General features: G+C 41.4%; 1 protein-coding gene across 7 annotated transcripts in view; it reads left to right on the forward strand.

Annotated features, from left to right (window-relative positions):
• The first annotated feature begins 717 nt into the window (after positions 1–717).
• Positions 718–12,898, forward strand: part of CFAP91 (cilia and flagella associated protein 91) — a 154,719-nt gene continuing 142,538 nt past the window's right edge. For 5 of the 7 annotated variants that reach the window (XR_003432631.1, XM_027105689.1, XM_027105669.1 and 2 more), the window contains exon 1: positions 770–930. Coding sequence is in view for 5 of the 7 variants with exons in the window: in XM_027105689.1 (XP_026961490.1) it covers positions 807–930 (124 nt within the window). In the remaining 2 variants the exon portion in view is untranslated. Of the gene's footprint in view, positions 931–1,211; positions 1,357–12,898 lie in introns of all 7 variants that reach the window. The other 2 variants (XM_027105697.1, XM_027105662.1) reach the window with 2 other exon arrangements.

Raw genomic sequence — 12,898 nt, forward strand, 5'->3', positions numbered from 1 at the left:
ACCACATCATCTTCAGCTGATTTAATGCGCAGGGCTCAGAAAAGGGTAGCAGAATGCGAATCAACAGTTACCCAGCCCACCCCAAACGCTGATAACCCACGGCCAGAGCTCAGTGTGCCAAAGGCTGACGTTCAGGAGCTTGGATTCCTCAGCTCGAACAAGCCCCGCGGAGAGGGGATGTCCGAAATGAAAGCCCCCAACTATTCTAGAAGGTGCTGAGATTTCCCAGGCATTTCCGAAAGAGGCTAACGTAGTGTTAACTGGCCGATGGCTGCAGGATTTAAGCAGCAGCCTTTTCCCCAGCCTGCGGCCCCCTGGCCTTGACCCTGGTGGGCGGCTAAATGCTCGTGGCTTGGTCACCGGAGTGAAGTGGAAAGCGAGGCCGTCCCTCTCCCTTCCCTCCTCCCCTCCCCAGGCCTGCCCTTCTTTCCTCCTTTCTTCCCCCTTCTTCCTCCACCCCTCACGCTCCTCTCCTCTGCGCACTTTCCGGACCTTCCGCTCCTGCGCCTCGCCCCACCCTTCCCTTGTCATCACTCGGCTCCTCCTCCCCCAGCCAGCCCCGCCCCTCCCTTCACGAGCCCCGCCCCGTATCTTCGCTCAGCCCCGCCTCTCCTGCTCCTCGCCCCGCCCCCTCCTTGTCGTCACTCGGCTCCTCCTCTCACACGCGAGTCCCGCCCCTCTCTCCTGGATTAGCTGTGTGTCCTCGCTCAGCCCTCGCTCCTCGCGGGGGTTACCATAGCTACCTTGCACACCGCATCTCGGTCTCCCTAGTCGGTCCTGGCTGGCCGCAGGGAAGAGCCGGCACCATGAGTCACGTAGTGACCATCGAAGAGCCCCAGGCCAAGCCGCCGGTGTCTCAAACCCGGTGCAGAGGGAGGTCGGGGCCCTGGGGCAAAGTCTCTGCCAATCGAACATATGATTTCCTATACGGTAAGGGCGGCTCCAGACCTCCCTCCTGAGTTGCCGACTCCTGGGCCAGGTGGGCTTTGAGACGGTGGGACCTGGCCGGGGGCGCGGCGGACAAAAGACGAGCCTCAGGACGGATCCTTTGCCCGCGGTCCTCTTCTGTTGGGTGGGGGCAGCTCCAAGCCCCCGAGGTGGTGGCGCTTTCGCGGGGGTGTCTCGGAGACCACAGGTGCGCTCTGCATCTCAGAGCACTGAGCGGGAACACCTGACTCTTCTCCACCCTCTTGTTCTGATAATTTGCACAGCCTTAAGCAATCGTCCTGAATCCTGTTCCTGGCGTTCTGACTTGGAGATTCACTCAACACTCCCGCATGCAAACTGCGTAAAATGCCCAAAGAGAATGACCTTCCTGCTCCCATTCCCTGGGCAACTCCAAATTTGGCATTCTAGGTAAAGAAGGGCCAGTTTATCTCATCTTTGTTTTCAGGTTTCTCTTTTGTTTTTGCGGTACGCGGGCCTCCCACTGTTGTGGCCTCTCCCGTTGCGGAGCACAGGCTCTGGACGCGCAGGCTCAGCGGCCACGGCTCACGGGCCCAGCCGCTCCGCGGCATGCGGGATACCCCCGGACCGGGGCACGAACCCGTGTCCCCTGCATCGGCAGGCGGACCCCCAACCACTGCGCCACCAGGGAAGCCCCAGGTTTCTCTTTTTATTTAAGCTTATTCTTATCCATCAAAGTGTTGCTTATAAACTAGGTCCACTAGGGCCTTTGGGCCAGTAAAAGCCCCAGTTTATTTTAATGACCTGATTGTTCATTTATGTTCTGTCTCTTCTACTGGACCATAAGTTCCCTGAGTTCTTTAAGTTCTTGTTCTATACATTTTTGTAGCCTTCTCAGCACTTTTTCCAGTGCTGGTACATATGTTAGGTGCTATGTAATTTATTATGAATTATTTGAATTATTGAATTGAATTTACTACTACAATAATTATAATCAGTAAAGCATGATTTTTTCCAGTTTTGCCCTGTCACCCTACTTTTAACCACGTGGTATCTCCTCTGGGAATCCCAGGGTCTCCTTTGGATGAGAATCTTTAGGGTAGCCATTTCTTGGTGTTGGGAATGTGTAATGATTGCTTACCTTTGTATAGTACTTTACAGTTAACACCATTCTTTTATAAATCTTACCTCATTTATATACCATTTTGCATTTAACTTGACTTTAATCCTTTGTATCTCTCAGGTGCCTCACTCGAAGTGCCCACAATACTTTGTCACTTCCCTGAATCTACATTTGTTGATGGATTAGTAGCTACACTAATGCCCTGCTAATTAAAGTCTTTTAAATATGATATATTTTTCCCAGCTTCCAAAAATATTTTATAATACTTCCTGGGTTTATCAAGAGCTCTTTCCTCCTTTCTTTCCCCCCAGAATCTGCAATTTATTATAGTTTTCCCAAAAAGTAATCATCATATTTTGGGGTTTGAAACACTTCCTCATCGTCACCATTACTTGGTTGTGACAACTTCCTGTGCTTCTTAGAATTATTTTTACAATATGGGTAAATTGGCTGAGGGGCTCTTTCATGATTTCCATGGAAAAATTTCCCCCATTAAATTCATGGGCTTTTGATAACATTAGGCCTGGGAGCTGAAAGGATTGGTGTTCGAATCAACTGCCAATCAATAAGTTGCCAACTTCTTTATTTTTTAATAAATTTTTTTGAAGTATGGTTGATTTACAATACTGTGTTAGTTTCAGGTATACAGCAAAGTAATTCAGTTATTTATATATATAGTTCAGATTATTTTCCATTGTGGGTTATTATATTTAATTTACAGTAAATCCTTGTTGCTTTTCTATTTTATGTGTAGTAGTTTGTATCTGTTAATCCCATACTCCTAATTTATCCCTCCCACCTCCCTTTCCCCTTTGGTAACCATAAGTTTATTCTCTATGTCTGTGAGTCTGTTTTGTATGTAGATTCATTTGTATTATTTTTCAGATTCCCCACATAAGTGATATTGTGTAATATTTGTCTTTGTCTGACTTACTTTGCCAAGTATAATATTCTCTAGGTTCATACATGTTGCTGCAAATGGCAATATTTCATTCTTTTTCTATGGATGAGTAATAGTCCATTGTGTGTGTGTGTGTGTATATATATATATATGTGTGTGTGTGTGTGTGTGTATATATATATATATATATATATATATATACCACATCTTCTTAAGCCAATCATCTGCTAATGGGCACTGGGTTGCTTCCATATTTTGGCTATTGTAAATACTGCTGCTATGAACATTGGGGTACAGGTATCTTTTCAAATTAGAGTTTTCATTTTTTTACAGATATATACCCAGGAGTGGGATTAGTGGATCATATGTTAGCTCTAGTTTTTTTTAAGGAACCTCCATACTGTTTTCCATAGTGGCTGCACCAATTTATACATTCCCACCAACAGTGTAGGAGGGTTCCCTCTTTTCCACACCCTCTTAGGAATTTATTATTTATAGACTTTTTCATGATAGCCATTTTGACCACTGTGTGGTGATACCTCATGGTGGTTTTGATTTGCATTTCTTTAATAATTAGTCATGTTGAGCAATTTCTCATATGCTTCTTGGCCATCTGTATGTCTTCTTTGGAAAATGTCTATTTAGGTCTTCTGCCCATTTTTTGATTGGGTATCTATCTATCTATCTATTTATTTATTGCCACGTTGGGTCTTTGTTGCTGCGTGCGGGCTTTCTCTCTTTGCAGCGAGCAGGGGCTACTCTTTGTTGCGGTGCACAGGCTTCTCGTTGCGTTGGCTTCTCTTGTTGCGGAACATGGGCTCTTTGCATGCGGGCTTCAGTAGTTGCAGAATATGGGCTCAGAGGTTGTGGCACATGGGCCCTAGAGTGTGCGGACTTCAGTAGTTGCAGCACGTGGGCTCAGTAGTTGTGGCACGCAGGCTTTAGGGCATGTGGGCTTCAGTGGCTGTGGCACATGGGCTTTGTAGTTGTGGCTCTTGGGCTCTAGAGTGCAGGCTCAGTAGTTGTGGCACACGGGCTTAGTTGCTCCGCGGCATGTGGGATCTTCCCTGGACCAGGGATCAAACCCGTGTCCCCTGCATTGGCAGGTGGATTCTTAACCACTGCACCACCAGGGAAGTCCCTGTGTGTTTTTGATATTGAGTTGTGTGAGCTGTTTGTATATTTTGGTTATTAACCCTTTGTTGGTCACATTGTTTGCAAATATTTTCTCCCATTCTGTAGGTTTTTTCAGTTTGTTGATGGTTTGCTTTACTGTGCAAAATCTTTTAAGTTGGATTAGTGCCATTTGTTTATTTTTGCTTTTATTTCTTTTGCCTTGGGAGACTGATCTAAGAAAATATTGCTACAATTTATGTCAGAGGATGTTTTTCCTATGTTCTCTTCTAGGAATTTTATGGTTTCATGTCCTATATTTAGGTCTTTAAATCATTTTGAGTTTATTTTTGTAAATGGTTTGAGGGAGTGTTCTAATTGCATTAATTTACATGTAGCTAGCTGTCCAGCTTTCCCAGTACCACTTGTTGAAGAGACTGTCTTTCCTCCGTTGTATATTCTTGCCTCCTTTGTTATAGATTAATTGACCATAGGTACATGGGTTTATTGCTGGGCTCTCTGTTCTGTTGATCTATATGTCTGTTTTTGTGCCAATACCATGCTGTTTTGATTACTATAGCTTTGTAGAATAGTTTGAGATCTGGAAGGGTTATGTCTCCAGTTTTGTTCTTTTTCCTCAGGATTGCTTTGACAATTCTGGGTCTTTTGTGCTTCCATATAAATTTTAGGATTATTTGTTCTAGTTGTGTGGAAAATGTTATGGGTATTTTGATAGGGATTATATTAAATCTGTAGATTGCTTTGGGTAGTATGGCCATTTTAACAATACTGATTGTTCGACTCCAAGAGCATGGGATATCTTTCCATTTCTTTGAATCATCTTCAGTTTCCTTTATCAATGTTTTATAGTTTCCAGCATACAGGTCTTTTACTTCTTGGTTAGGTTTATTCCTAGATATTTTTTTATTGATGCAATTTTAAATGGGATTTTTTTTTAAACTTTCTGATATTTAATTGTTAGTATAAAAAATGCAACAAATTTCTGTATATTAATCTTGTATCCTGCTACCTTGCTGAATTCATTTATTAGTTCTAATAGTTTTTGTATGGATACTTTAGTGTCTTCTATATAGAGTCGCATGCCGTCTGCAAATAGTGACAGTTTTACTTCTTCCCTTCCAATTTCGATACTTTTTTATTTCTTTTCCTTGTCTCATTGCTATGGCTAGGGCTTCCAATACTATGTTGAATAGAGGTGGTGAGAGTGGACATCCTTTTCTTGTTCCTGAATTTAGCTAGAAGGCTTTCAGCTTTACACCATTGACTTTTATGTTGGCTGTGGGTTTGTGGTTTATTATGTTCAGTTATGTTCCCTCTATACCCACTTTGGTGAGAGTTTTTATCATGAATGGATGTTGAATTTGGTCAAATGCTTTTTCTGTGTGTATTGAGATGGTCATTTGGTTTTTGTCTTTCCTTCTGTTAATGTGGTGTATCACATTGGTTGATTTGTGTATGTTGAACCATCCTTGCTACCCTGGAATGAATCCAACTTGATCGTGGTGTACGATCCTTTTTATGTATTGTTGGATTTGGTTTGCTAATATTTTGTTGAGGATTTTTGTATCTATATTCATCAAAGATATTGGCCTGTAATTTTCTTTTTTGGTAGTGGCTTTGTCTGGTTTTGCTATCAGGGTGATGGTAGCTTCACAGAATGACTTTGGGAGTGTTCCCTCCTCTTAATTTTTTGGAATAGTTTGAGCAGGATAGGTATAAATTCTTCTTTGTAAGTTTGGTAAATTCCCGAGTGAAGTCATGCTGACCTGGACTTTTCTTTGGAGGGAGTTTTGTTTCGTTTTGTTTTTTAAATAGAGTTAATTTACAATGTGGAGGGAGTTTTTTTTTTTTTCTAATTACAGATTCTATTTCCCCTCAATGATTGGTCTGTTCGAATTATCTGTTTCTTCTTGGCTCAGTTTTGGCAGGCTGTATGTTGCTAGAAACTTGTTCATTTCTTCTAGGTTGTCCAATTTGTTGGCATATAACTGTTCACAGTATTGTCTTATGAGTTTTTGTATTTATGTGGTGTCAGTTGTTATTTCGCCTCTTTCATTTCTTATTTTATTTATTTGGGTCCTCTCTCTTTTCTTCTTGGTGAGCCTGGCTAGAGGTTTGTCAATTTTGTTCCTCTTTAAAAAACAAAACCAAAAAAACAGCCCTTGGTTTTATTGATCTTTTCTATGATTATTTTATCTCTATCTTATTTCCTCGCTGATCTTTATTATTTCCTTCCTTCTTCTGACTTTGGGTTTTGTTTGTTCTTCTTTTTCTATTTTTTTTTTCCCCGATGTCAGCTGTTTTCCTGTGGGCTTTTCCAAAAGCAGACCTTGAGGTAAACGTTCATAGGATACTGCTTTATTAAGAAGTACAATCCAAAAGAAACCAGAGATAGGGAAATGTGACTGAGAAGGGAATGTCAGAGAAAATAAAACCATGTGTTACCAAGGTGATTACCACAAAGTTTGTATCAAGTAAAAGTAAAACCATTTTTCTGAGAAGCAGTATGTGTTACTTTGCCTATCGATAATCCAGCCCTGGAGTGGAAGGAGAATTTACCTGCTGGCTTCTGTTTCTCTTTGGTTAAAACTTTGCTTTATGTATCCTCAGTAAGAGACATGTGAAGGTGATATGAATTTCCCATGGATTTTCACGTCTCCAGGTCACAGAGAAAAACTAAGGGGAAGGTGAGGGACACTTGGTGCAGACATGAGGTAAAGAGACACTGGGCTGTGCCTGCTGCTTGGACTGCAACTTGGTTGAGCCAAAACAGAAATTGTTGCTCTGGTTAGTTGGTAGGAAACAAGTTGGCAAGAGCTCCAGACATCTGCAAATTATAAGTTTATGAAATCATGTAAATGAAGTGGCTGATCCAAACATACCAAAACCAGAACCAAACAAAACAGCACTTATCTTCCCCACACTCTCCTGCCCTTTTGATTATTACCTCCCAGAGGGAAAACTTTCAATTCTTTTTAGCTCTTTCTTCTCGTATTTAGTAAAATATTCTTTTCATCTTTTCTTAAAAAAATTTTTTTAATTAAAATTTTTAACCATTTAAAAAATTTAAGTAGAATTAATTTACAATGTTGTGTTAGTTTCAGATGTACAACAAAGTGATTCAGATACATATATATATATATACACACACGTATATACTTTTTCAGATTCTTTTCTTTTATAGGTTATTATTGGATATAGTTTCCTGTGCAATACAGTAGGTCTTTTTTGTTTATCTGTTTTACATATAGTAGTGCGTATATGTTAATCCCAAACTCCTAATTTATCTCTCCCCCCTCATTACCCCCTTTGGTAACCAATAAGTTTGTTTTCTATGTCTGTGAGTCTGTTTCTGTTTTGTAAATAAGTTCATTTGTATCTTTTTTTTTTTTTTTTTTGCAGTACACGGGCCTCTCACTGTTGTGGCCTCTCCCGTTGTGGAGCACAGGCTCCGGACGCGCAGGCTCAGCGGCCATGGCTCACGGGCCCAGCCGCTCCGCAGCATGTGGGATCTTCCCAGACCAGGGCACAAACCCGTGTCCCTTGCATTGGCAGGAGGACTCTCAACCACTGCGCCACCAGGGAAACCCTGTCCATGTTGCTGCAAATGTCACTATTTCATTCTTTTTTATGGCTGAGTAATAGTCCATTGTATATACATATATATATATGTGGGGGGTATATATATATATATATATATATATACACATACATACATACACACACAACATCTTCTTTATCCGTTCATCTGTTGATGTTCATTTAGGTTGCTTCCAAGTCTTGGCTATTGTAAATAGTGCTGCTATGAACTTTGGGGTGCATGTATCTTCAAATTAGAGTTTTCTCCAGATAAATGCCCAGGAGTGGGATTTAAGGATCATACGGTAACTCTATTTTTAGGTTTTTAAAGAACCTCCATGCTGTTCTCCATAGTGGCTGCACCAATTTACATTCCCACCAACAGTGTAGGAGGGTTCCTTTTTCTCCACACTCTCTCCAGTATTTATTATTTGTAGACTTGTTAATGATGGCCATTCTGATGTGAGGTGATACCTCATTGTAGTTTTGATTTGCATTTCTCTAATAATTAGCGATATTGAACATCTTTTCATGTGCCTGTTAGGCATCTATATGCCTTCTTGGAGAAATATCTATTTAGGTATTCTGGTCACTTTTTATTGGGCTGTTTGTTTTTTTTGGTATTAAAGTGTATGAGCTGTTGGTGTATTTTGGAAATTAATCCCTTGTTGGTAGCATCATTTGCAAATATTTTTTCCCACTTTGTAGGTTGTCTTTTTGTTTTGTTTATGGTTTCCTTTGCTATGCAAAAGCTTTTAAGTTTAATTAGGTCCCATTTGTTTATTTTTGGTTTTGTTTCCATTACTCTAGGAGATGGATCCAAAAAAATTATTGCTATGATTTATGTCAGAGTCTTCTGCCTATGTTTTCCTCTAGGAGTTTTATAGTATCTGGTCTTACACTTAGGTCTTTAATCCATCTTGAGTTTATTTTTGTATATGGTGTTAGAGAATGTTCTAATTTCATTCTTTTACATGTAGCAGTCCAGTTTTCCCAGCACTACTTATTGAAGAGATTGTCTCTTCTCCATTGTATATTCTTGCCTCCTTTGTCGTAGATTAATTGCCTGTAGGTGTATGGGTTTATTTCTGGGCTCTCTATTCTGTTCCATTGATCTGTATGTCTGTTTTTGTGCCAGTACCATACTGTTTTGATTATTGTAGCTTTGTAGTATAGTGTGAAGTCAGAGAATGTGATTCCTCCAGCTCTGTTCTTCTTTCTCAAGATTGTTTTGGCTATTCGGGGTCTTTTGTGTTTCCATCCAAATTAAAAAAAATTTTTTTCTAGTTCTGTGAAAATGCCATTGGTAATTTGATAGGGATTGCATTGAATCTGTAGATTGCCTTGGGTAGTATGGTCATTTTAACAATATGGATTCTTCCAATTCAAGAACATGGTTTTTCCATCTGTTTCATTCTTTCCATCTGTTTGTGTCATCTTCAGTTTCTTTCATCAGTGTCTTATAGTTTTCAGAGTAGAGGTCTTTTGCCTCCTTAAGTAGGTTTATTTCTAGGTGTTTTATTCTTTTTGATATAATGTAAACAGGATTGTTTCCTTAATTTCTCTTTCTGATATTGCTTTGTTAGTGTATAGAAATGCAACAGTTTTCTGTACATTAATTTTGTATCTAGCAACTTTACCAAATTCACTGATGAGCTCTAGTAGTTTTCTGATAGCGTCTTTAGGATTTTCTATGTATAGCATCATGTCATGTGCAAACAATGACAGTTTTACTTATTCTTTTTAAGTTGGATTCCTTTTATTTATTTTTCTTCTCTGATTACTGTGTCTAGGACTTCCAAAACTCTGTTCAATAAAAGTGGTGACAGTGGGCATCCTTGTCTTCTTCCTGATCTTAGAGGAAATACTTTCTGCTTTTCATCACTGAGTATGATATTAGCTGTGGGTTTGTCATATATGGCCTTTATTATGTTGAGGTTGGTTCCCTCTGTGTCCACTTCCTGAAGAGTTTTTATCATAAATGGATGTTGAATTTTATCAAAAGCTTTTTCTGTACCTATTGAGATGTTCATATGGTTTTTATTCTTCAGTTTGTTAAAGGTGTATCACGCTGATTGATTTGTGGATATTGAAAAATCCTGGCATCTCTGGGATAAATCCTACTTGATCATGGTGTATGATCCTTTTAATGTATTGTTGGAATCAGTTTGCTAGTTATCTTTTGTTTTTTAATTTATTTATTTTATTCTTTTTATTTATTTATTTTTATTTTCATTGCTGCGTGCAGGCTTTCTCTAGTTGAGGCGAGTGGGGGCTACTCTTCATTGCAGTGCTTGGGTTTCTCACTGTGGTGACTTCTCTTGTTGTGGAGCACAGGCTCTAGGCTCACGGGCTTCAGTAGTTATGGCATGTGGGCTCAGTAGTTGTGGCTTGCGGGCTGTAGAGCGCAGGCTCAGTAGTTGTGGCGTATGGGCTTAGTTGCCCCATGGCATGTGGGGTCTTCCTGGACCAGGGCTCAAACCCGTGTCCCCTGCATTGGCACGTGGACTCTCAACCACTGAGAGTGGTTGAGCCCCTGAGATATTTTTAAACCTCTCCTTCTATTCTAAATGATAATCTTGCTGGGTAGAGTATCCTGGGTTGCAGTTTTTTCCCTTTCAGGACTTTGAATATACCATGGCCCTCCCTTCTGGCCTGCAAAGTTTCTGTAGAGAAATCAGCTGATAGCCTTATGAGGTTTTCCTTGTAACTAACTCTTTGTTTTTTTGCTGCCTTTAGAATTCTCTGTTTATCTTTAACTTTTGCTGTTTTAATTATGATATGTCTTGGTGTGGGTCTGTTTGTGTTCATCTTGTTTGGGACCCTCTTTGCTTCCTGTACCTGGATATCTATTTCCTTATTTATGTTTGGGAACTTTTCAGCCATAATTTCTTCAAATACATTCTTGATTCCCTTCTCTCTCTCTCTCTTCTCCTTCTAGAACCCCTATTATGTGTAGGTTGGCATACTTCATATTATCCCATAGATCTCGTATGTTGCCTTTATTTTTTTCATTTGTCTTTCTGTCTGCTGTTCTGATTGAATAATTTCCATTATTCTATCTTCCAGATCACTTACTCATTCTTCTGTGTCATTTAGTCTGCTATTCGTTGCTTCTAGATTGGTTTTTATCTCAGCAATTGAATTGTCTAATTTTGATTGGTTCATCTTTATAGTTTCTAGTTCCTTGTTACAGCAATCTGCATTTCTATTGATAATCTTTCCTAATTCCTTTAGCATTTTTATTACCTTCTTTTTGAACTCAAGGTCTAGTAGACTGGTGAGGTCTGTTTCATTATTTGTTCTTTCAGGGGATTTCTCTTGTTCTGTTGATTGGAAATAGTTCCTATGCTTTTTAATTTTACTTAACTTTCTCTGTCTATGAATTTAGGAGAAATAGCTATCTACTGTGGTCTTGAAGGGGTGTTTTTATGTGGGATTGACCCTGCAAAGACGGTATGTCTCCAGTATTTTTGGTACAAGGGCTGGTTTTGGTATGGATGCCAGCCACATTTTTCCTCAGGGTGTGCTGGTCATTACCCCCTTGATAGGGGGTGTGCTTGGTGTTGTCATATCTAGAGCCTGTGCTGGATGTGAGGCAGGGCTTCCTCTCTGCTCCATGGCTGTCACCGTACTTTTGGGGGTGGGGCCTGCTCCCCAGTTGTTGGAATAGATGGCCTGAGGATTGGGTTCGATCAAGCTCTGTAGCCCTTGAGTGTGCACCCTGCGCCAAGGGAGGTAAATCCTGAAGCAAATGAGGCCCGTGTGGTCACAGAAGATCTGCACACCACCTGTGTGGGCTTCCGTGGTTCCACTCAGAAGCAGTCTAAGTTCACGTCCCTTTCTCTGTGGTGTTCATCCCAGATCTAGTGCAGGGCTGTGGTGTGGAGTGGGTGGGGCTGGGGCATTTGCTAGGCTGGGGCTGGCGGTCAGGTTGTGGTTGCAGGAGTTGAGCTGGCTGCTTTGCCGCCTGAGATCTGGGCTGCCTCTGTGTCAGTCTTTTCCCAGGACCGTTATTCGCCAGACGTAGTGCTAAGCTGTGGTGTGGAATGGGCAGAGCCTGGGCTCTCTTGCTGGGAAATGAACTGCTGCATACCCCTGCCCGGGGCCTGTCTGCCCGAGATTCAGTACTTAGCCCCTTCACACTCTTGTGGTGCCACCAGGTACACACGCTGACAATTTCTGCCCAGCTAGACCCACTGCCCCTGTGCGTGCACTTATAATGGGCTCTGCAGGGCCCCCCAACCCCGATAACCTCCCAGGCCCTCTGGTCTGTCTCTGCATAGCTAGGCCAGGTCTCTGCCCAGATCTCATGCCAAGCTGTGATGTGGACTGAATGGGGCTAGGGCATCCGCCCATTTGGATTGGGAAGTGCAGTGAGGTTGCAGCCACCAGTGCAAGGCTGTCTCATCCCTGATTGTTAGCAAGCCAGCACACGTGCAGTCCTATCAAGTAGAGTCTAGACTTCTTCAGTCTTTCTGTCTGTCTCAGTGAATTTCCCATCAGGCAAGGGGGCTTTACTCCTCTGTGCAGGAATCCCAGGAATTGGATGCCCAAACTGTGGCTTGATCTACTCACTCCCCAGAGTGAAGGTCCACCCATGTGGACCTTTTCTTCCTTTCAGATCCCTCCCAGGGATGCAGGTCCTGATCTGGTACCTTTTTTTCCCATCATACCCAGTTACATGGAGATCTTTATTGCAGCTTTGGTTGTATAGCAGTTCTTCTGCCAGTTTCCAGTTAGTTTTCATTGAGAACTGTCCCACATGTAGATATATTATTGATGTGTTTATGGGGGGAGATGAGCTCCATGTCCTCCTACTCCACCATTTTGATCCCCTCAGTTGCTGACTTCTTGAAGCTTTGGTTTCCTTTTCTATAAAATGGAGGCCTAGTGCCGACCTCACTGGGTTTTTTGAGGATTAAACGGAATATTGCACATAAAGCACTTAATAACTGTCTAGGAGTAAGCAAGTAATGACCTGGTGACTGCTGTTACTTGGGCATCTCAGAGGCCTCTCCACTGCCATTTGAGCACTGTTTTAGGCTATGTTGTAGAATGTGTAGTCACAAATCATAGAGTATTGTGTCATTATCTTTTATAGATGTAAAAATGTTCCTGTAGATATCATGTCTTCACACTCCTTATGGAAATAAGAGGAGAATGGTTTATTATTTATTATTCAGACTTAGGAGAAATGTGGGTTAAATTAATTTCAGTTGACCAGCACAATTGCAACCACTGACCCAGTGATA

This window comes from Aethalodelphis obliquidens, unplaced genomic scaffold (genome assembly GCF_003676395.1).
Source record: "Aethalodelphis obliquidens isolate GAN/ISIS:26980383/991018 unplaced genomic scaffold, ASM367639v1 scaffold1, whole genome shotgun sequence".
In the NCBI taxonomy this organism is placed as follows: domain Eukaryota; kingdom Metazoa; phylum Chordata; class Mammalia; order Artiodactyla; family Delphinidae; genus Aethalodelphis; species Aethalodelphis obliquidens.